At 36.7% G+C, this 25,672-nt stretch overlaps 1 protein-coding gene across 1 annotated transcript in view; it reads left to right on the forward strand.

Moving 5' to 3' along the window:
* The window catches only part of LOC150084780 (uncharacterized), a 133,373-nt gene that overhangs the window by 88,315 nt on the left and 19,386 nt on the right, over positions 1-25,672 (forward strand). The window contains exons 6-7 of the mRNA XM_090376353.1: positions 10,933-11,109; positions 20,579-20,763. Coding sequence (XP_090232479.1) covers positions 10,933-11,109; positions 20,579-20,763 — 362 coding nt within the window. The remainder of the gene's footprint in view (positions 1-10,932; positions 11,110-20,578; positions 20,764-25,672) is intronic.

The following is a 25,672-nucleotide window of genomic DNA, read 5'->3' on the forward strand; positions in this document are numbered from 1 at the left end:
CATTTAGGCCTGTAGCACGTGCAATATCACATGGTCTTTCATTTCGCTCAAAGCGTTTCACAATTTCATATTTTTTCTCTATCGACAGAGGCGGACTGGCCATAAGCCTTACCGGGGGAACCCCGGTGGGCCAGTGTGATTTTGGCCATAAACCATAGTGCGAGGCCACTATAAATTTTCCCGGGTAAGAATTTTTGATCCAGTCCGCCTCTGTTTATCGATACATAATTGCTTTTCTTTTTCTCTCTGAATCTGCAGTGTCTTCACCAGGACGCTTCCTTTTCACACCTTTTAATTAAGTATTTTACTCATTTTTAGGGAATAAAGCACAATTACAAAACGAGGAGCACGCTTGATACGCATAAACAAAGCTGCGCGCATGTAGCAACTGAATAAACAACACCATAAAGGCAGAGATACACTATTAACACCTCACATTTCTAGGGGTTACTACCATAAAACAATAAAAATCCAGTTGCGTTTCTGCTAGTGAAATCTGTTATAAACTGGTAGTAAACTCGATCTAATTGCATTTGCGATTATACCGATAGCTGGAAATGTGTGGGTTTTTACGTTATTATGGTGAAATGTGTTTCCCCTTCACTGATATAAAAAACATAAAAGCAGCAAAGTTTAATTTTGTTCATCTTTCGCTCTCAATCTCCGCCGTCGCACTGGATATCGATAACATATGAAAAACGACCTTGAAGATAGTGGGCGGCAGCGTTGCCAAACGAAAAAATCAAGAACCGCGTAACTCCGAGTTCGCGTAAGTCGGGGTAGCGTAAGTCGGGGTATTACTGTACTGGAAACATATTTATAATTATAATGAAGATGTGCTAATATTAAAAAACTGAGAGGAGCCTTTAAAAATATGATTATATTGTGCATTTAATATTGTGCTTAACAAGTAATAAAAAAAGATTTAAGTGATTAATTTTTCTTTTATCATAAAATTGAAATATATGAATTTTAAGACCATCCAAAAAGTTGAATAGATGTGTGTGATTGATTTGGTCCCACCTTTAACTACTCATCTGCATGTCTTGTTTAAGGTGGGACCAAAATTTTGTAGAACTGTTACAATAGAAAAACTCTCCAGTGATTAAATATTTTCTCACAGTATCGCATGTGCATATACACACTGAGAAACAAAAGGTAGGTAATGTATGTACTGTGTTGCATTTCAGCCACTTTTGATATTTTTTCTTAAATTAATTGAATTTCTTCATTTTCTGTAATTAATAAAGTTTAAACATAAAATTAATAAAGTTAAAACATGGAATAAAGCTAATTTTATTCCAATTAATTACTAATTATCAAATAATTAAAAATAGTTTTTGCTTCATTGCACCTCACAATATAACATTCACTTACCTATTTTGTAATATTTATTTCCTCTTAGATATTGATAAAAATTGAAGAGCAATATGTTTCTTGGATTTTCTGTGATTAATGGAATAACAAATAGTAATCTAGATATGTGCTTGTTAATTCAGTATCAGATTATTTTAAGTGCAGTGTTTTTCGAAGGCGCTACTATTCACCAATTAATGATATAGGATTTTATATGCATTTATATTTTTGAGCTTATTTTTTTTAATTTTTTATTTTTAAATTATTTGAAATATGTCTACAATAAAATTCAAAGTCTGAGTTAGGTCCTGCAACTTGTGAATATCATGTCTAATTGAAAAGACTACCAAAACCAACTACAGGAAAACATTGTTAGAACAAAAATTTGCTACTATTTTTATATATAGTCATTATACAATATATAGCACCTTTTAAATTTTATGTTTATTTATTTCCCCAAAAAGTGCCTGCAAAATTACAGTGAATTGACAAAACTAAGTTGTGTCAAATGGATTACAGGTGCACATGTAATCCATTTTGTTTACACTGCTGAAACCAAAATGCACAAATACCATGCATCTTCAAGTTATCTTGTGTTGTATGCCCTCAGTTTGAGAGAGAATAATAATGAATGTGCTTTGGCAAAAAAATATTTTCACATTGGAGGATTAAACAAACCTGAACTGTTCTTCTTAAGGAATTCATGAGATGTGTGAAATTACTTTCAATTTTTTACATGTAATAAAGGTTCGCTGTGTTTTCATTATTGCTGTTATAATAGTCATGTAGCTATATGTATACAAGCTGTAGGTTAAAACAGGTGCTATTGTTGTTTATTGTGTGTAATTGTACATAGCCTCTAAAGAGAGAATATCTATATTTGGATGTTATTTTCTTTGTAACCCGTGCCAAAAAAGGAGACATTTCTCTCTTTTAGCATTGCCACTCACGCACTCAGTAAACTTTATGCTAATAATCTTGCTAATTAGAACTGTGTAAGCTGGTTGTAGAGCACTTACATGAACCACTGACCAGTTACTTTAGAACAGCTGAGATTGGGAAGGGGGGGACAGGTGAGAGAGAGAGCGAGCGAGCATGAATGAATCCAGTACGTGGATACAGATGGAAAAATGATTTTAATTATAATTTTAAAGTGAAATTTTAAATCTATTTTTGTATGTATTAATTAATAAAGAAATTGTTTTCAATGCTAGTTTTCGGAGCCAAGTTAAAAGATGAAAGGGATAAAAATTTTGTCGCCTACCTTCATGTTCAAATCAAACATTTCTAATGTCCTAAAAACCTTATTTTTTATGCTTTATTTTATTGTATAGTTGTGTAATATTTTCCTCTCAACCAACCATGCTTAATCTTATCTCTAAATAGCAGTTTATTTATGCATGCAAAACAACAGATTTAATTCTACATAACGAGTAAAATTACATAATGCAATCAAATATTTTTCAAGCTAGTTACTGGTTTATGCAAGCACTATATTGGAGCCTACATAGTTGTAATTAACAAAAGAGCAGTTTGAGCAGCTTTAGTTGTGAAGTTTACTGAAAGCAGTAATGCTAAAAGAGTGAAATATCACACTTTTTTTCATGATTTTGAATATTAAATAACAAATAATATTCCAGTACATGGATCTCTCTCTCTCTCTCTCTCTCTCTCTCTCTCTCTCTCTCTCTCTCTCTCTCTCTCTCTCTCTCTCTCTCGCAGGTGAAAAAAAAAAAAGATAAGCCATTATCTTCTTCCAACCACTGCAGGATGGAAGCCTACTCAACAATTCATGACAAGGGAAATGGACCGTAATCTGCCACACTGGTCCAGTGCAGGTTGGCAGATCGACCGTATTTAGCAGTCAGGAGCTCAAACCGTCTTATTCGAACAAACAGCTTGTGTGCATCAAACTGTATCATTAGTAATGTTGTCAAAAATGAAATTTGGCTATCTTTATTATGTTCTAGAAATTATTGAATTTCTCCACAGACACTTTTACCTTTCTCATGTTTAGGTTAACACATTAACTGTCTATTCACAAACATCTACCACAACAAAATGAAATTATTATTAATATATTAATAATTTAAATGAGAATCGCAAAAATTCTGCACACTTTATTATACAATATGTGACACCCTTAAATTAATTTTTTATTGGACTAAACTAAATATTGGGCTATCTAAATGGATGTATTTTGGTTCCTTGAACTATGAATTAACCAGATTTAACTGTAGTGACTCTGTAGCAGCCCTTGTTGTCGTGATACCTGGGTTTGGTTCCCATCATCAATTTTAGGAATTTCTAAAGTCTTCTCCTTTTGAGGTTGTTGTTGGCTGATTTTAGGCAGAGGGTGTGGGGTTCCTCCATGAATTATTCTTGGTTCTTCAGCCAGCACAGCATGTAAATCACCCCATGAACACTCGTGCACATCTGGATATAAGTGTACTATGGATAGACATAGTACACTTATAGTTATAAGTGCATGCTTGGGGGTTGTTAATACTAATTTATGTATTTAGTAAATTGATAACAAAAACAGTGCTCCAAAAAGCAACAACTTGAATATGTGCGATGCTTAAACCAAGAAATTTTTTTATGCACATCTGCCAGTTAATATGTGACTTACTGATTTTTATTTGCCTAATTTTAATGAAATTTGGGATGACTCAGAAAGTTATTCTAAGAGTCAGATATGAAACTTCATGATAATCCATCCACTGAAAGTTGAACAGTTTTGTGTAGATGGAATGATGAGGACAATAGGTGCTTTGCACATTTGTTAATGTGACTTGGGTGGGGGAATAGTGTATAGTGTTAATTGTAATGTGGCTCTAGGGATTTCCCCAACTCCATGTCAAGCAATGCGATGAATACAAAACAATGTAAAGGTCATGTTTATGTAGGTTAGCGAGTGTTTGTGTAGGGTTGTGTTGTTCATCCAGCCTCTTAGCCTAAAGGCCTATGTTTTTGCACAAAAAACCTTTAGTTTACCATCCAGCGCCACAAGGTGTCCCAGGCAATAGGGAGTGGGCTTTTTTTTTTCTTTTTTTTTTTACTGGGCTCTCCCTGTCTGTGGCAGAGAGAGCCCAGTAAAAAAAAAAAAAAAAAAAAAAAAGAGAGAGTTAGAATGTGGTAGTGGGGAGATAGGAAGTGGAAGGAGGAAAGCGGTAGAAGGATAGAGGGGTGCAGTAGTGAAAGGGGGACAGGAGGGGACCCCAGGTCAGGATTCCCATCCTGCTTTGGGTGTGGGATATTGATAGTCGGCAGTGGGAAAACCTACCAGGCAAGGGGGGGGTGCCACCCAAGTTGGAGGAAGAGGATGGGGAAGTGAGGAATCAACCAACCCAGGTGGTAGGAATGAAAAAACATAGGGAAAGGATCGCTATGTAGAAGACCCTGCGCTGGTGCTCTATCCCACACTGACCAAGGGCAGGCCAGTGTCAACATCCCACACCATGCCGGCTAAGTAGCCATAGCATGGTATCTGCTTGAATGGGGGGGGGGGGCTAGATCAGTAGTCAACTGGTGGCCCATGGGCCACATCTGCCCCCCCTGAAGCAATTTTACACGGCCCACAAATACATTTCAATTATGTATTTGTTGTAAATACGATGCTTATATTCACTCTCATATTGTTTAAAAAAAATTCCGGCCCGTCAGCTGCTTTCAGATAGTGCATTCGGCCCGCATGCAATTTGAGTTTGAGACCACTGGCCTAGCCATCCACTCATCATCCTATCGGGGGGGGGGGGGCATCCACTCATCATTCTATTGCTGCACTCAATCCTCATTTAATAATTTGTTATATCTATTTTTTCCCCCCACTCATTCATCCTCTTTCTCACATACCAGGGAGTGGGAATGCAATGGTGTGTAGTGTAAATTAATATACTAATACAAAATGATTAAGGTTAAGAAAGTAAAGTTATTGGAAATTAAAAACTAGGGTTAGTGTACACTTAACTATAACATTTTATGGTTTTTGTTCTTTCTCTCGCACATTTACACTCTTATTCATTCATCTGACTTTCATTTCATTTGTTCAAGTCTTTCTCTCTCTCTCTCTCTCTCTCTCTCTCTCTCTCTCTCTGGGCACTTCAATTTACCATTATTCTTCAGTTGAGGTGCATTTGCGTTGTTAGTATTAGAATAATTTTTTTTAGTATATATAAACTAATGTCAGTTATTATCAAGTTTGTATTCATTCGGCCAATTATGTTAGCTCCTTCACTCATTCCCATTTACCATAACACTAGATCTCTCTCTCTCTCTCATACTGGGTCACTCTCTTTCACCAAAACTACTAACATTGCATTCCCTTGCTACTAGCTTATTAATATTTTTCAGCTAATCTGCTTACCTGACTGCCTCTACATAATTTTCTTCTTCCATTCTGAATAGATATTCTTCTTCCCTGGGAAGGGGGCCAGTCTGTGCTTTTGACTGAGTTCTGGGGATGTCATAAATTATACATTCATATAGAATGTGTGCCCAGTCTTCACTCTTGCCACAAGTACAGTTTGGGTCATCAGCCCTAAGGAGGTTAATTTCGCCTTTAGGGAGCCATGACCTGTCAATATAAAGGTAGCAAAGAGTCCAGTGGCATACCTGTTTGGTGGCTTTGGGCTAACCAATGCCACCTGTGGGAGAAACCTTTTGGCAAACTTTTTTATAGCTATTCTTTTCCTTTCAGCCTTGATGGCGTTGGCTGCATCAAGGGCTATCCCCAGAAATTCTGTGGGTATGCCTTTTTTATATCTAAAATATAAGCCTCTTTTGGCTACTTCCAAGTAAAGTGGGAGAGTGTCAGCCAGTACCTGCAGTGCAGGTGTGCTTGCAGTTCAACATACTCTTGTGGTAGTGAGAAGTATATTTCACTGTATTGATTTTAACTTACTCCTGTTTCTTACTATGGCAAAGCGGGTGAACCATTTGCCGGCTTCATAGGTTATAACAGGTAAGAACACTGCATGGTGTATGATTGCCAAGGTCTTTCTTTTCAACCCATAGTCTGCTTGACTGATCCTGGCAATCATACCTGCATAATTTCTCACTTTCTTTGCCGAATAAGCCAGATGGTGGGAAAATGTTAATTACTACTATCAAAATGGTAAAAGACATGATATTTTAATTCTTTTACCATTTTGATAGTAGTTGTGTTTATTTTAATTTGTGGACGTCTTCTTATGTCCAGATTGCCTTTTAAAAGTATTTGTTTGGTTTTGTCAAGCGATATTTTGAGTATATGCATTTGTGCCCAATCCTGCTGCTGCAAGAGGGTGGCATTTGATCTTTTCTCTACAACCACTCGCTTGTTACCTTTTACAAGGAAAATCATGTCATCTGCAAAGGCCAGGCTATCCACAGGTCCAGATCCAAGGCCAGAAATTCATCCAGAACAACGTTCCAGAAGAAAGGGCCAAGGATTGAACCTTTATTCACAGGTTGTGTCAATTCCTGGAACCTTTTGCGTATTGAGACACTTCTGTCTTTAAGGTTGCTGTTTATTACCTTGTAGAGATTGTTTGGGTCATTTGCCTGGCAGAGTCTCCTGAGGACACTAGGCCACCAGAGTGAATCACATGCCCCAGCAAAGTCAATAGGAATTGCTAGCATATATTTCTCCTCTGTATTTTTAAGAACTGTGTTCCATGGTGAACCCCAAATCTCACTATTCTTAGAAGAAACTTACAAAATGCTCGTTGTAATTTTCAGAGAGCTAACAGGCCCAGAGGTGAGATTGATGGACTTGGTGAGTTGTATAAATCCAGTAGAAGGAGCTATTTCAATACCATCTTCCAAGAGAAAAAATTTGCCCTGGCAAGGTTTGTTCAGCACAACATAAATGAAGATCTGTGGGGATTACCGTACAAACTTGTTACAAACAAGATTCATCTCTGATGATGTTTTCTTATCTATTATTGTGAATGGTAATGAAACCCTGGACTGGAGCTTGTCAGTTAATGCCATTTTGGATGGGTTGCTCCATGAGGACACTGCCTCCTGTGAAAACACCAAACTACAAATAGATTAGATCATTCATCATACCAAGGTCCCTGTGCCGAGGCTTAATTTTTGGATATTGAGCTGGAATCTGCTATCTCAACCTTAAGGGATGGAAAGTGTCCTGGACATGTCCTCCTTGAGGTTTCTGTTCTTAAAAGATTTTGGAAAAATTGCCCATTAATAATATTAAATCCTATGAATGCTTGCCTGTCTTTGGGATTATTCTTGTTGCATTGGAAACAGGCCAGACTTAAACTTCTGCTTAAGTCCTTTGGCAAACCCTCCAATGATCCAGCCTCTTACAGGCCCATTGCTGTGCTGCCCATCCTTGGCAAAGTCCTAGAAAAATTGTTTCTCATTTTCTAAATTATTATTTAGATAGAAATCTAAGTCCTTGAGGCTGTCGCAGACATTCTCTCAGATATGCCAGCCAAGCTGTGCTTGTTACCTGGGAGTCTAAAACGCTGATGGAACTGATATTCGGGTGACATTCAAGTCAAGTGGACCCAATTTCAGTGAAATCCGGATGGTCTGTGACAGCCAAATCCTCTGCTTGATTCTTCACTATAGTTGGACTATTAATAATCCTAGGTATAACCCCATGCACAAGCACACTGGTTTCCTGCTCCCACTTTGTTTTCCATAGCTCATGGAGCTTTGTGGCTATTCTTTTTCTTTTGGCATTAAAGGTGTTGGTTGTATCAAGGGCTATCCCCAGAAATTCTGTAGGTATGCCCTTTTTAAATCTGTTCTGGTCAGCACTTCCCCATCTCTTCCATCATACAGTATGACTTGCTTGGTGTACCCTTCTCCTCAGTATAGTCAGTTCAGGGGACTACCTGCTTCCTCTGTTTTTTCAGTTGGATAGACAGGCTTGATGTTTTTGTTAAAATGTTTGTCATAATCGGTGCTTGCTCGTGTGGGCTACATTTGTTGCCTGATCTAGACCACTCATTTTCCTGTTTCTGCAACTCAGCTGCTTTAAGCTCTCTGAAGATCTGCCAGTTTGCCTCTTTAATATTGTCTTTTAACAACCAACAGGAATTGTTGGGTTATTTGTAACTGCCTGTTAATTTTAAAGGTAACTGCTCTATGACCTAATGTAGTCCAGGCTGGTTGGCACACCAGTCTGTAATTTTATAGGCTATTGAATTTGTGGCAAGAGTGACATCAATGTCACTCTCCTACATGGTACTGCTGAAAGTTGGTTGGTTAAGAATGTGAAATGGAGATGTGGTAAGATAGTCTGAGAATATTTGTCCACTGTGTGTGCCAGCTGTGTCTTATGCATGGCTATGCCATAAGGCTAACCAGCAGTTGACATCAGCACACACTACAAATTTTTGCTGTACGTAGCAAGTCTGTGACTGCTTGTAAATATTCTATGATAGATTTATATCTTCACCTGGTCTGGAATAAGTGATATGATATAAAACTGTCCTACAGCACACACACTGCCACTGTGTGTGTGTGGGGGGGGGGGTCGTGGTTGGTGCATTATAGCCTAGGTTGCTGTTGTGCCAGTAAACCCAAAATCATACCAAACCAAAATTCACTGGGGGAGCAGAGGTGACCCACCTTTCTGACTGTATGGTCAGTATTTCTGACTACTATTGCTGCAGAAGGGACACTTTAGGTGTATTCTATGATTTTATAGCCTCTTGGGTATCCTTGAACCCTTTCCATATGTGTTTAGGGTTCTTGTAGTACCAAGATATCTATATTATTTTCTTCTAGTTTGAGTTTGATCTGATCTACAACAGTTCTTGCTCTTTGAGAATTCAATTGAATGAGATTTAGTATAACAGGGGCATTTATCATCTCTGATACTATGGCCATAGTGAGTCAGCCATGTTGCCTTACAGGTAGCACATTTTGGCTGCTGATTTTTGTTCTGGCAGTTCTTATAGTCATGGCCAGGAACTGTGCAGTGACCACAGACAGGAGTTTTCTGACTGCAATTCTTGGCAGTTTGATGTGCATTAATAGTCATATCTGTGACAATTAATGCACTTTTATACAGGGAAGTACTACCTGAATCTGAACAGTCCAGCCAGCATAGATTGTTTGCTGTCCTTGTAGGTGCTTCCAAATCGTGGGGGAAATCTCTACTATGATATTCATCTGGCCATTTTTCCAGCTTTTTGTAGCCCTTTTCAGTTGAAATTGTTCAGCATACTCATTAATTTGAAATTGTCTATACTCATTATTTCTTGGAAGTTTTTATGGTATATGTCTATCATTAGTTTTTTCTCTGGTGTAATAGTAGTAGTAATAGAGGCATGTGATGCAAGAAAGCAAGCATATGAGCTTATGTAGCATCAGCCAGAAAAAAAAAAAAAAAATTTTTTTTTACACAACCATTCCCTCTAAAAGTTTGTCCAGTTCCTCCTTGAATTTATTTACGCTGTCAACTTCCACAATGACAGATAGAAGTTTGTTTCAACAATTAACCACTCGATGGCTAAAGGAAAATTTCCACACATCTATTCTACAACTGCCATTCGTCAATTTGAATTTATGCTCCCTCAGGTTCGTAATCAATCTGAGCAAGCGGAAGAATCCCATCAGAATTCAGTGTGCTCAACCCATTCAAGGCCTTATACACCTCAGTCAGATCACCTCTCAGGTGCCTAGTCTTCAGCTGCTGCAATATGCAGAACTTAAGCCTTTCTTGGTAAGAGGACCCCATCGTTCCCCTCACAAACTTGTCCTTCTCTGTACATGCTCAAGCAACTCTACATCCTTCCTAAAATGAGGTCTCCAGACCTGTACACAGTACTCAAGGTGTGGCCAGACCACTGCCTTGTACAAGGGGATGATCACTTCCTTATTTCTGCTAGAAAAATTCCTGTGTATCATTGACAAGATACTGAGCTACTCTTGCAGGCTGTCTGCACTGCTCAGAAAACTTCATATCTGACTGCACAATCACTCCCAGGTCTTTCATTTTCTACCATCGTAAGTATAGTACCACACAGTTGCTACATTCCTCTGGGGTTACTTCTACCCATATGTAGTACTTGGCATTTGTCAATGTTAAAATTTCAGTTGCCGCTTCTTAGCCCATCTGCCCAAATTATCCAGATCCTGTTGCAGTAGCACACTGCCATTACTGTCATTAACAACCCTGCCAACCTTTGTATCATCGGTAAGAAAAGCCTAGTAGCATTCTATGATTAATTCCTTAAATGCTTCCCACTTAGAATTTGTTGCTGGTAACATCATTATTTGGTCCCACTGTATGATGTCAAATAACAGTATAGGTGGATTCTTTCCTTTTGGTTTTTCTGGTTTTTATCCAAGTTTTAAGATTTCAAGATTTGTTTCTACCTTTCTCAGGTCTATTTTTTTGTTTGCTATTTCCAGCAGCACACTATTTTCTCATGCTATTTATTTTAATTTCTTTTGGGTGGGGCTTTAGTTGGGTCACTACGGTTTCCCTGATTGCCTCACTACATTTGTAGACTGAGTCAGGTTTTGCTTTTAATATAACTATATTAATATCTTTACTCTTGGGTGTTTTTGTGTGTAGAATATGAACAGCTGCATTTTCTTTATCAGAAAGATAAACCACCTCCAGATCCAGCCTATCACTTTTTAGCTGATCCACTGCGTGATGGACCAAACTCCATTCAAGATGATAGACAGCAAGGAAGTAGGCGCCATCACTCAAACTTTGGAGGCCATGACTTTGAAAATGTGAGAGTTAGCATGAAAAAGAAAAAAAATTTTGATAAGGTAAATATTCAGTTTTGCATAAATTTCATTATGTGATATTTCTTTCATTTTTCATTATGATTATAGTGGATGGCACTTATTATGATTACTTTGTGATCTAGCTAAACTGATAAAAATAACCAATTAATAACAATAACTGAGGAAACAATGCAGCTGTTCATTAATGTAGAGTGAAAATGTGTACTTGAAAAGGAAGGAATATGAAATACTTTAATTTGACTATCCACTATTTCTTTGAGAAAGTCAACAATAGAAACGAAACTCTCATAATGTTTCTGGATAATCCGTACAAACCATTAAAAACAAATAAAGAAAATATTAAAATCAAGAATTAGAAAGGGGTTGATGCTCTTCTGTAAAACAGTCAGATTGTTAGGAGTGCAGATACAGTACTTTCTTTCACACCAACAGCCATTCAAACTGTACAAAGCAACAGCTGTAGCTGGACAAGTAACGAGTTCAAGAACAAATCAGGATGTTATGTAATCACTTCTACTGCACAAGCATAAATAAACTGCAATAAGGCAAAAAAAGTGATAACATAAATTTAAGCACTGATTATAATAAACAACATTTTTTTCCCCTTCTATATATTAGTATGCATCTGATCCGGGCTTCTTAAAAGTGATAACATTATCACAATAAATGACTTGTTATACTTTGTGGGCACACGGGTGACTAATCTGTAGACCTTTAACCTCTGCCAAAGTAAGCCCGCTTTCTTCTAATGCTTGCATGAACCATCAATCCATCTTCCTCTGGGTCTGACTCTCAGTGTTATTACTATTCATTTTCTTTTTTTTTTTTTTTTTTTTTTTTTTGCTTTCAAATATCTAGTTAGCTAATCTCTCTTCTCCACTTTTTTCTACATGTCCATATACTATCTTGCATTTTATTCACTTAGATTTAATTAGATATTTGTTAACTCAAGTTTTTTTGTGTTTCATTATTTCTAATGTAGTAGTAGTAGTGGCATGTGATGCAAGAAAGAAAATGTATGAGCTTATGCAGCATCAGCCAAAAGAAGAAAAAAAAAAAAAAAAAATCACACCATTCCCTCCAAATGCCTGTCCAGTTCCTCTTTAAATTTATTCAACCTATCAACTTCCACAACGACAGATGGAAGTTTGTTCCAGCAATTACCACCCACTGGCTAAAGGAAAATTTCCGCACATCTATTCTACATCTGTCTTTTCTTAATTTGAATTTATGCTCCCTTAGATTCGTAATCTGAACAAGTGGAAGGATCCCATCAGAATTCAGTGTGCTCAACCCATTCAAGGCCTTATATACCTCAGTCAGATCACCGCGCAGGTGCCTAGTCTCCAGCCACTGCAATTTGCAGAACTTAAGCCTCTCTTGGTAAGAGGATCCCTTCATTCACCTCACCAATCTTGTTGCCCTTCTCTGTACACGCTCAAGTAAATCTACATCCTTCCTAAAATGAGGCCTCCAGACCTGTACGCAGTACTCAAGGCGTGGCCTGACCATTGCCTTATACAAATGGATGATCATCTCCTTTTCCCTGCTAGCAAAATTCCTATATATCATTGACAAAACCCCACGACCTGCCCTGGCATCCTGTCTGCATTGCTCAGAAAACTTCATATCCTGCTTGCACAATTACTCCCAGGTCTTTTTCATTTTCTACCACCTTAAGAAGTGTAGTACCACACAGTTGGTACGTTTCTCTGGGGTTACTTTTACCCATATGCAGTACTTTGCATTTGTCAAGGTTAAATTCAGTTGCCGCTTCTTAGCCCATCTGCCCAAATTATCCAGATCCTGTTGCAGTAGCACACTGCCATTACTGTCATTAACAACCCTGCCAACCTTTGTATCATCTGCAAACTTCGACATTAAGCCTGATATACCTTCATCGATATCATTGATAAATATACAAAACAACAGTGGACCCAACACCGAACCCTGTGGGACTCCACTAATAACATTAGTCCAAGAAGAGCAGCACCCATTGATTACCACCTTCTGTCTTCTAGCACTTAACCATCCTTTTATCCATTGTAGCAACTTACCCTTAATATCATTCTGCTCCAATTTGTACAATAGTCTTCCATGCGCAACAGTGTCAAAAGCTTTCCTGAAATCCAAATATATGATATCAAAATTATTTTTCGCATCCAGTTCCTTTGTAACCACATCAGAATATCCTATCAAATTTGTCAGACAAGACTTTCCCTTAACAAATCCATGCTGTGTCTGAATTATTACTGCAGTCTTGTCTAGATGATCCTGCAATGCATCCTTAACCGGCGACTCCGTTATTTTACCCGGAACAGAAGTTCAACTAACTGGTCTGTAATTACTCGTGTCACCCTTCGATCCCCCTTTGTGAATTGGGGATACATTTGCACATCTCCAGTCCGTGGGAACCTCCCCTGAGTCCAAGGATGCTCTCATAATTATGGCTAAGGGTTTGCTTAATTGCTTTGCCGTCTCCTTTAATATAACTGGATAGATCCCATCCACCCCAGGTGCTTTTCTTACGTTTAACTTCAACAATTTCTCTTCCACTTTGCTCTCGGTTATTACAAAATCATTAAGTATCTTGCTACAATTTGATAACCTTCTGCCATTTTCAAACCTTAATAATTCCTCACGTGTGAATGTAGATGGAAAATACTCATTCAGTTTGTTTGCTATCTGAGCAGGATAATCAACAGTCGAACCATCGATGTCAAGTGGACCGATCAGATTCATCCCCTTCCTTTTAGAGTTTATATAAGTAAAGAAATCCTTGCTGTTTTTCTTAGCATCTTTTGCCAAGGATTTCTCATAATCTGCCTTCGCCTGCCGAACCTCCTTTGTGACCTGATTACAGATTAACTTATATCTTCCATAGGCTTCTGAGTCGCCTGATAATTTATATGCATCCCATGCATTTTTCTTCTCTGTTACGAGTCTCATTAGTTCATTTGACAACCATTTAGGCCTAAACCTTGAACAATATTTCTTAATAGGTATGAACCTTTTAGTAGCTTCCACGATTAATTCCTTGAATGCTTCCCACTTAGAATTTACTGTTGGTAAGACGTCAGTTGATCCCACTGTACAGAATTTAAAAACTGTCGGAGACCACTGTACTCGCCTTTACGGAAGCAAAAACTCTTTCCTTTACCCCTGATGGTAATTAAATCTTTAAGTAAATCCCACGTCAGTACACTGTGATCACTGCCACCTAGTGGTTCTTTTATCTAATGTGGTCTTAGTATTGCTTCAGTCTGTTAGTTACATTTATTCTCAACTCTAATTTATGAAGATTCGAATTCTTTGATTAACTACTTTATCTCTTTCCATGCTCTCAGATTCTTAGCTTAAAATAAGCTTAAACTACGTTATTAACAGCTAGCTCTAATTCCAGCAATTTACAATTAAATGAATTTATTTCTTTCCCACACTTCCTGCTCAACTCATTCTGTTGTTTTTTTTTGCTTTACCTTTCATCTTCATTAAAAGTTTTACTAAATGCATAAAATTATTAACTTCTTTCATTTTTTTTTTTTTTTTTTTTTTTTTTTATTTAGTCTACTCTTGTTTCTTGCCTCTTCCATCTTTCATAATTTTTGGTACTGCATCACTAATTTTCACATCAAACTGCAACCTTTAATTTACTTATTCTTGGGATCTGCAAGCTGCTTTTTTATTGGTGAGGGAAATGAACTGATCCTCTTACCAAGAGAGGCTTAAGTTCTGCAAATTGCAGTGGCCTGAGACTAGGCACCTGCGCGGTGATCTGATTGAGGTGTGTAAGGCCTTGAATGGGTTGAGCATGCTGAATTCTGATGGGGTCCTTCCACTTGTTCAGATTACGAACCTAAGGGGGCATAAATTCAAATTAAGAAAGGACAGATGAATAGATGTGCGGAAATTTGCCTTTAGCCAGCGGGTGGTTAATTGCTGGAACAAACTTCCATCTGTCGTTGTGGAAGTTGATAGGTTGAATAAGTTTAAGGAGGAACTGGACAGACATTTGGGGGAATGGTGTGATTTTCTTTTCTTTTTTTTTTTTTTTTTCTTTTTTTTGCTGATGCTGCATAAGCTCATACACTTGCTTTCTTGCATCACATGCAAGAAAACCCTACTACTACTACTATCTGCATCTAATATTGATCCCGTTTTTATGTCTCCTGCACTAAAATTTGTCAGTAACTTATTCTTTCATTAACACTTTCACTGCTGACTTTTCCGACAACCTTTTTTGACCAGCGATGAAACCATGGGGTTGAATCAATCTGGATTGAAAAGGAAAGACATTTTTTGGGTTTTATTCTTACTGTGACTGAATTAATCAGCCTCCAATGAAGATTTCTTGACAAAATATCCATTTTTTTTTCTTCTGTCAAATTGGAAGAGTAAGTTCTAAAAGTAGAATGGTTCCCCACCAAGTGGATTAAAAAAAAATCCAGATCTGCTTATTTGCATGAAGAAGCAATGAACATGTTAAATGGTCCATAAAGTTATAAAAATAAATGGTAATAAGGTGCAGCTCTGTCTCACTCCAAGTTTTATTTTAAAGAATAAAGCATTTTCCAATGCTTTCTCCTCACTACAGATTTTTAGTGAGGACTGAAGTTTATTTTTTTCCTTAAAAGATTCCCTTTGATGCCATATTTTTCTAACAGTTTCAGCATCTATATTTTTCTAACGGTTACAGCATCTATCAACAAGACGCACCATGCTACAAGGCCTAACAGGGGTCTTACTGGTTTCAGGAACATGGCAATGAATTCTCCATCCTCCCATGTCCACCAAACTCAACCGAATTGAGCATGTTCGGGATCTACTGGAAAGGACACTCAGAACTACAACCATCCACCTGACAATGTGCAGGTGTTTCTGGACACATTGTACAATGCATGGGTAGCACTACCACAGGACACCATGCAATGCCTTGTGGAGTCCATGCCAAGATGTCTACAGGCTGTATCATGGGCAAAAGATGGCCCATGAGGTATTAAATAGGAATAGGTGTTGCTAATTCAAAGACAACTCAATGTATATAAAAATAAACTTTAACTAAATAAATAATAAAGAAGGTAATTAATGAAAGAAAAATGGAAAAAAGAAAGCAAATCAGTATATCAAACATGGCCATAAAGCATTACCTACCACATGTTTATTTTGAAGTTAGTTTATAATTTGAATATAAAATAAGAATATGCCAGTCATATGGCATGGCATGTAAGTGGTGAATAAAAAATAAACCAGTACATAACAGCAACAAATGAAGAAAGGGATGGAATTAAAATAAGATAAAGGTGCTGCAGAAGGAATGCTCTCCTAAAATAATTTAGAAAAGATGCCATTAATAAAAATGAAAATAATATAAATTTTAAAAAATGCCAATTAATTCAAACTTAGTGGTTCCTCCTTGATAGCACTGTATCCAAATTATAGGAAATATCAGTGTGACCAAAAATAAATGAAATAAAATTGACTGACCATTATGTCCCCTCTCGTTGGAAGTCCAACAATGGCTGGAGAGTCACTGCATTTCGAACATTAAACAAATCAGTGCATGACCGATCTGATAGATACACTAATTAACATAAACAATAGATCTGAACCATGGTGGCCCTTATGCAGTGAAAAATTATACTATAACAGATGAGAGCACGTACAAGGCAACACCAAACCACTGATGCAGAATAACAATTAAATAAGAGTACTGTACATCCAAAAGAAATTGAACTATAGATATTCTGTGTGTGGGGGCGGGAGTGGATAAATATGACATTTGCAGTGGTCACAGTAGTTTGTGCCCAGGCCATGATGCAAAGAACAACAGTTCGACGTCCATCTTTGTTTTTTTTTTTAACTTTGAGAAGGTCTTTGATTGAATCCAACACACCAAGCTCATTAAGATCCTTGAGTAGTCCAGCCTTAACAAAAAGGACATCCATTTAATCAGGAACCAAGGGGCATTGTAGTTGAATGCAGAAAGACAAAAAACATCAACATTGAATGTGGAATGAAGCAAGGATGTGTACTCTCACCCCTCCTGTTTAACATTTACTTGGATGTCATTTTCAAGAGAGCATTAGATGGAAGAAATGAGGGAATATCTATCAATGGTAAAGTGATTAACAATTTTCACTATGCAGATAACACTACTTTGTACAACTAATATGCAGGACTTACTGATACTTCTCAATCATGTGAATAAGGAAAGTGAAAGAAGGGCCTCAGGATTAATGTCAGCAAGACTAAGCTCATGGTACTTAATGGGGTGACACCAACACTTCCCCCCATGTTAAATAGAAAGCTGATAACGGTGCTTTAATGAAAGAAAAATGGAAAAAAGAAAGCAAATCAGTATATCAAACATGGCCATAAAGCATTACCTACCACATGTTTATTTTGAAGTTAGTTTATAATTTGAATATAAAATAAGAATATGCCAGTCATATGGCATGCCATGTCGACAAGTTCAAATATCTAGGCTGTCGAGAATTGAATAGGACTGAACGCTGAGCAGCTATTCAGTACTACCAGATGTCAGTGACCACTACATTTGCTGTGGAGGTTGCTGACCATCTTTTAGGAGATAGCACAAAAGAAGAAATATTATGGTGTAGTCTGTAACTTGGTACTCTTGTTGTTGTTGTTGTTGTTGTTGTTGTTTGGTTTTTAGGAGCATTAGCAACTAAGGCCATATTGCTCCAGGATATGCGGTGGTCATTCCTTAACCTTTCCGCATCCTCCGTATTTGGTGGTGACGGGCTCGAACCCCGGTCTAATCAAGAAGCGTGTGCTACGCACTGCTGCTCCTTCCCACCTGGCTACGGAGGCGCCGGTACTCTTGTAAAAAGAATTTAATGTATTCTTCTGAAACATATTCTGCACCATTGCTTTGAATTTTTTTCAGTCGACACGTTAATCAGAAAATTTGTAAACTACTTTAAGCCTACTAGATATTTATGTTAACCTTAAATGTTACAGAAATCGTATGTGGAATTATTGATTGTAAGAGAAATTGCTTTACGTTTAATACAATAGTTCAGTTTTACCTTGCATCCCTGTGCTTGTGATCTTGTTAAAATAATTCAGCAGGTATTTCTCTCATTGTTAACTTGTTAATTTTCTCTCATGAAACAGCATACCAGCTGATGCAGTAATACTATCATGTGATGTGAGAAACTAAGAAGGATAAAGCAATAACAATGCTCCATATGTTAAAAGAGTGGAATTTATGCCTTGAAGTGCAGTGTTAGAAGTTGTAATTTATCCTAAAGAAATGAAACAACTGTGTTGATAAGTAAATATAATTTTGTATCACTTTACGATTAAGGTAACAGTTAGTTTTTCAAATGTCTCACAATATTTTTCTCAACAGGAAACCATATGTTTTTGTTTGGATTAGCCTTAGTGAGAAGCATTATACAATTGTTATCATTTGCAAATAATTGAAATTTAATGAAATACATTGGAGAAGATTATATTTGCTGCTTGTAGCACTTGTTAACATCTTGCATGTCTACATTTTTTGAGTTACCAATGCTAACAAATTTTCTTTGAGCCTAGTTAATTCTGCATGTCAAAATTAATGTCAGTAGCATATTGATAATTGCTGATTAATATATATGATTGAAGCTTGAAAACTTCAAATGGTGTTAGATCTTAGTGTGTTGCTGGAGAGAACTTGTTAGCTTGTGTGAATGTAAAACTTGTTCTTTGTTATAGATGTGCAATGTGCATGTAAATTTGCACAAGATTCAAAAATACACTTACAGTTAATGATTTGTTCATCAATTTGTTCTTTTAGGATGTTTTACAAAAACCATTGTGCATGTAAAGATGGCAAACCTGAACCAGTGTTATTTGAAACTTTGGGGGGCAGATTATATTTAAGAAAATAAAGTTAATTTGGAAAATTACGAGGGGTGTTCAAAAAATTATCTACCTACCTATGAAGGAAATGAGATAGAGGCAAAAATCTGTTTTTATTTTTCATCGTAATTCTTCTGAACTTGAATACACTTGTTACATTTTGTTGGCGATGAGGAAATACCAGACATAAAATTCTCTGCCTGTCCATCAAAGAATGCAGAGCAGCAGACTTCAATTCATTATCATCAGTAAAGCGACATCCACGTACATGTTTCTTGAGGTGTCAAAACAGGAAATAGTCACTGGAGGCCAGATCGGGCCTGTAAGGTGGATGGGTAAGTTCTGAAAAGTAACAGTCACTCAAAGCAGCAGCAACAGTATGTGACATGTGCCCTGGTGCACTGTCATGAACAAGCAGCACACCTCTGGAAAGTTTTCCATGGCATTTTTCCTTTATGACTTCCCTTAGGTTGTACAGTAGGGATGCATATGACACTCCGGTGACTGTCTGCTTGTGTTCCAAGTAGTGAATGTATAAAATTTCCTCAGCATCCCAAAAAATGGTGGCCATAATCTTGCCAGCTGAAGGTTGTGTCCGAAATTTTTTGGGTGGTGAAGAACCCTTGTGCTTCCATTGCATTGATTCTTGCTTGGACTCAGGATCTCAGTGATGAACCCATGTTTTATCACCCGTAACAATCCTTCCATAAAGCTCTAAATTCTCCTCACAACACTGTCTGAATTATGTTTTCACAAGGGTTAGAAATCTGGGACCCCCCCCCCCCACTGCACTGACCTTGGTCATACCCAAATGTTCATGGAGGATGGTTATAACTGTTCTCTCAGATATGTCACATTCCCTAGAGATATTTGGACACCTTTAAACATCTGCCATTGAGCACAAGGGTTTCCACAGCTTGGCACATTTCTGAAGTGGTCACTATCACAGGCCTTCCTGGATGTGGATCATCTTCGATGGACTCCCTACTCCACTTGAATTGTTTTGACCAGAATTTCACCTTGTACTCTGAAGATACACTGTTGCCGTACACAGCCACCATCCTTTCATGAATAGCCTTTGGCCTATTTCTGTCTTTGGTGAGAAACTTGATGACTGAACAGTGCTCTAATTCCAGCAAATCCATAATTTGATACAGGTGTCTTCCTTTCTGTTACAGCAGTGCAACCTAAAAACATAGTGGTCTCAAAATTAGTATGATTCAAGTTGAGATATATAGGAACATGATAAATTATGAATCATTGAAATAAGTACCTTAGGTAGATAACTTATTGAATTTCCCTTGTACATATGCTGATAAAAATTGCACTGTTTAAGTTGATTAAGAATACACTTGGGCCATGCACAGAAAGCAGAGCATAAAAGAAGCATTTACTTCCTAGGTTTCTCATAATATCCAACATGAAATTAGTTGAGTATCTTGGCAGGAAACTTCTACAAATCTTTGTTGGTACAGGAAATTATAAAAAAAAAAAAAAAAAAAATCATTCATACTAAGCCTATTCTCTGTATACAGAACAGTAATAAAATATGGTTTAAATTTTTGTTTACTAAGAATTTCTTACTGATTCACATATGGTGGTACCTGTTTACTCCTAGGAACATCCAAAGGATCCACCACGCAATAGGTTGGAAATGTCACTTAGAATGACAGGGAGAGAAAGACGAGAATATGATGAATGGAAAGCAGAAAGGCAAAATATAGATAAAGAACGTATTGCTAGGCAACAGAAACCTACTGGAGAATGGAGAAGAGAATGGGATTCAGACAAAGTTTTTCAAGAGTAAGTTTTTCCTCCTGTTTATCCTGAAAGTTTTAATTATTAAATGCCATCTAGTAATACTAGAAAATGTATGGTTAAAGGCAGGTAAACAGAATGAATAAGAAACAGTTGGTTTTCAGATACATTTATTATATTTAATTTTATATAGTAAGCATAAACTGTCAGTTATTTGTTTCTTTTTTTTTTTTTTATCATATTTCATATTGTCAATTGGTAATATTAAAAACAGAAAAAATATCAACGTACATAATGTGAAGTAATGAGCTGAAACTTTGAGACAAAATATGCACATATTTAAAGGTTGAAACCCCTTATTTATGTGCTACTTTCTTTTTATTAATTATGATGTTTTATTATGATACTCAATCATTACCACACTACCTTTGGGATCAAAATTTCTATACTTTTCCTTTCTTCCAAATGAAAGTGAGGGCTACTTGAGCTTGAGCACTACCTACTACAGTGACCCATTTTTCATTTTTATTTCCTGTATGAACTACTTATTCCCTTCCACTTTCAGTATTTCTGTTAATTCTCTGCCAGTGTTGTTATTCCATATGCATTCCTCATCAAAATCCTACAAGCTTTACTAGTTTTTTTAACTTTCTTGTTTCAACTTAGAGGAATGGGCAAAGATTTAATTATATTAGGCATGCCAAAGTATTCAGGTGGTTCACCTATATTGATCATCTGTAATAGAGCCAAATTTCATAGCTGATTTATCAGTGGAATTAAGAACATGCCACAAACATATCATGTAACGAATATCAATTACAGTAAACCCTCGATAATCTGGTTATAGTTAATCTGGATGTTGGATAATCTGGATCAAAATACAAAAAATTCTTTCACAGTTGTACTGTACTTTAAAAGACATATGGGAAGGCAGATGAGTCACTCTGACTGCACAGAGAGAGACATCACATTTGTCTTGCATGTTGTTCAGTATTGTTGTTTGTTGGCTCTGAGTTGGATGGGTGTTATTGTTTATATTGCTTCATTTGCATACTTCTTCTTTATATGTATATACTTATTTTATATATTATGTGTTTATATAATTGTTGGCCAAACTACAACACCATTGCCTTGTTGAGGTCCTCATATGTAGACTGTTTTACCATTTTTCTGATAGTCATGACTTTAGCACTATCAGATGTACCCACAAAATCTAATAGCTTCCCTTTATTTTTTATGATATCATGAATGGTTTGGTTACCAACATTATAATAGTTCATTAAAGATTTAATGAATGCACCGTTTTCAAACATGAATAATTTCAAGTTTTTTTTTCAATTGAAAGCACAATTCTTTTGCATTTATTCATCATTTTTGCAATTTCTAAACAAAAAAAAAAAATATTTACAATAAAAAAAAATTTTCAAAACTCCTGACATAAATAACAAAACAAAATTTGTCTTTGTGGTACGACGAAACACAACAATCAACACGACACACTAAATCAAACTAAACATTTGTTCTTTCCATTGGGGTTTTTTTTTTTTTTTTTTAGCGGCAGCAGAGGTTGCGGGACAATAGGTACATTTGTTTCCCAATCACAACTTATAAGCTACTTCTTGTAGCTTATTTACAACTTGAAAAACATCTGTTTATACCTATTCTTGTTTATACCTATTATTTATTACTTGAATTTTATGATTTCCAGTGAATATATATATTTTTAACTTTGGAGTCTTGAAGTGTCCTGATTAATGCGATCCCCATAAATCAAAAGTTTGCTATACAATTTCTGAGTCTTCTATCGACAGATAAATGTATTGTCTTTTTATAGTTTTTAAATAAAGGCTCTACGGTGATATTTTTTAAATTTATTTTCATCAGCACTACGTATATTCTAAATCTGTACAGTGGGATCAACTGATGATGTTAGCAACGTTGAATTCTAAATGGGAAGCCTTCAGGGACTTAATTTTGGAGGCTTTTCATTCCAACTAAGAAATACTGTTCAAGGTTTAGGCCTAAATGGATATCAGATGAATTAATGAGGCTCGTAGCAGAGAAGAAGAATGTATGGGATGCATATAAAGTATCAGGTGACATAGAAGCCTATGGCAAGTATAAACTAGTCTGTAATCAAGTCACAAAGGAGGTTAGGCAGGCTAAGGCAGATTACGAGAAATCTTTGGCAAAGGATGCAAAGAAAAACAGCAAAGAGTTCTTTACTTATGTAAACTCTAGAAGGAAAAGGATGAATCAGATTGGACTACTTAACATAGATGGGTTGGCTATTGATGATGATGCTCAGGTAGCTGATAAACTGAATGAGTATTTTGCATCTACATTCACACGAGGAGTTATTCAATGAGGAGAGTGCCAGAAATTTATCAAACTCTAACAGGGAGCTAAGTGATTTTGTAATAACTGAGAGCAAAGTGGAGGAGAAATTGTTGAAGTTGTTAAACCTAAGGAAGCCATCTGGGGTGGACAGGATCTATCCAGTTATATTAAAGGAGGCAGCAAAGGAAGTAAGCAAACCCTTAGCCATAATTATGAGAGCTCTCTTGGACTCGGGGGAGGTCCCCATGGACTGGAGGTGTGCAAATGTATCACCAATTCACAAAGGGGATTCAAAAGGTGACACAACTAACCTGTTAGTTTAACTTGTGTTCTGGAGAAAATAATGGAATCACTGGTTAAACAAGCATTGCAGGATCATCTAGACAAGACTGCAGTAATAGTTAAGACAGCATGGGTTTGTTAAAGGGAGATCTTGTCTGACCAATTTTATTATATACTAATATAATAAAATTGGTCAGACAAGATCTCCCTTTAACATCACAAAGGAACAATGCCAAAAATAATTCTAATATCATGTACTCGGATTTCAGGAAAGCTTTTGATACTTTTGCACATGGAAGACTGCTGTAAAAATTGGAGAAGTATGGCATTAAGGGTAAGTTGCTACAATGGATAAAGGGATGGTTGAGCGGGAGATGACAGAGAGTGGTAATCAATGGACACTGCTCTTCATGGACAAATGTTATTAGTGGAATTCCCCAGGGTTCGGTGCTGGGCTCATTGTTGTTTTGTATATTTATCAGTGATATTGATGAAGGTATATCAGGTTTAATGTCCAAGTTTGCAGATGATACAAAGGTTGGCAGGGTTGTTAAAGACAGTATGCTACTCCAACTGGATCTAGATAAGTTGGGAAAATGGGCTGAGGAGTGGCAACTGAAGTTTAACATTGACAAATGCAAAGTACTGCATATGGGTAGCAGTGACTTCAGAGTAACGTACCAACTGTGCGGTACTACACTCAGGGAAGTGAAAGTAAACAAGACCTGGGGGTAATTGTGCAGTCAAATATGAAATTTGCTGAGCAGGGAAGGTCATGGAGTCTTGTCAATGATATATAAGAATTTTGCTAGCACGGACAGGGAGGTGATTATCCCGTTATACAAGGCAATGGTCAGGCCACATCTAGAGTACTGTGTACAGGTCTGTAGACCTCATTTTAGGAAGGATGTAGTGTTGCTAGAACGAGTACAAAGAAGGGGCAACAAGATTGTTGAGGGGAACAAAGGGGTGCTCTTACCAAGAAAGGCTTAAGTTCTGCAAATTGCAGTGCCTGGAAAGTAGGCACCTGCGAGGTGATCTGATTGAGGTGTATAAGGCCTTGAATGGGTTGAGCAAGCTGAATGCTGATGGGATTCTTCCTCTTGCTCAGATTAAGAACTTGAAGGGGCACAGTTTCAAATTGAGGAAAGATAGTTGTAGAATAGATGTGTGGAAATTTGCCTTTAGCCAACGGGTAGTTGATTGGTGGAACAGGCTTCCATCTTTTGTTGTGGAAGCTAATAGCCTCAATGACTGGACAGGCATTTGGAATGAATGGGAGTGGGGGAGTTTCTTTTTTTTTGGCTGATGCTGCATAAGCTTGCTTTCTTGCATCGTATGCCTCTACTAATTCTAATGCTATATTATTAAGTTTTCTATTTATTTGTGTTCTAAGGTTTTTATCTTTTAGGGCTATCTCTTGCTTTGTTAATCGGGATTATCATGTAATCCAAATTAGCGAGGGTCTACTGTGTTTCTTTTTTTTTGTAATAAAACTTTGAGAAAGGAGATCATATAATCAAGAACTTCAAGAATAGTGAACTAATGGGCTAGTTAGTTTTATGAAGTTATTTTATTTAATAACTTCATAATACTAATTGGCCTATCTGTATAATTAATTTCAATGATACAGATATATATCATTAATTCCTTTGTTAAAGAAGTTGAGTTGTATTAGACTTCTAATGAAGCCTAATACAGCCCAATTATATGCAATACTGCCCAATTATATTGGCGTAATACCAATTATTGCATATAATTATCAAGCACTGTAAATCAAGAATTTAAGATTAGTGGCATCCATAACATATAATAAAAAAACACTCGCTAGCATCAGATGGCACTTAGGTCTGCAGTAAGCATCTCTGTGAAATCCATTCACTGATGTGTGCAAGTGTTTTAAATTTTGTTTCATTCAAGTTTTGTTTGCTGATAGTAAAGATAATGCAAAAGCAAGCTTTAAAAAACATGCTATAAAAAGTGCATGCTTAAAGCACATTGAGGAGTGGGGTTTAAAAATTAATTAAAAATATGTATTTCCAATAGGAATCAATGGATTTTTCACAGTTGTGCCCATAAAAGATTGAAAATTATGATGCCATTCAAAAAAGTGAACAATTTTGAATTTTTTTTTTTTTTTTTTTGTTTTTTTTTAATCGGCAAAGTGAGTGTTGTATGAAAGGAAAGATGTTTAGTGAATTTATAAATTTGGTGCACCAGTCGGAGGGTTAATGAGCAGAATAAATTATTAATAATTAAATAAGATGCAAATAATTAAGGGAAGCAAATGCAGATATAATTTGAATAGTTACATTAAAATAATATGCAGCAA

The sequence above is a fragment of the Mastigoproctus giganteus genome, chromosome 6 (assembly GCF_048544385.1).
Source record: "Mastigoproctus giganteus isolate SK-2022 chromosome 6, ASM4854438v1, whole genome shotgun sequence".
NCBI lineage: Eukaryota > Metazoa > Arthropoda > Arachnida > Uropygi > Thelyphonidae > Mastigoproctus > Mastigoproctus giganteus.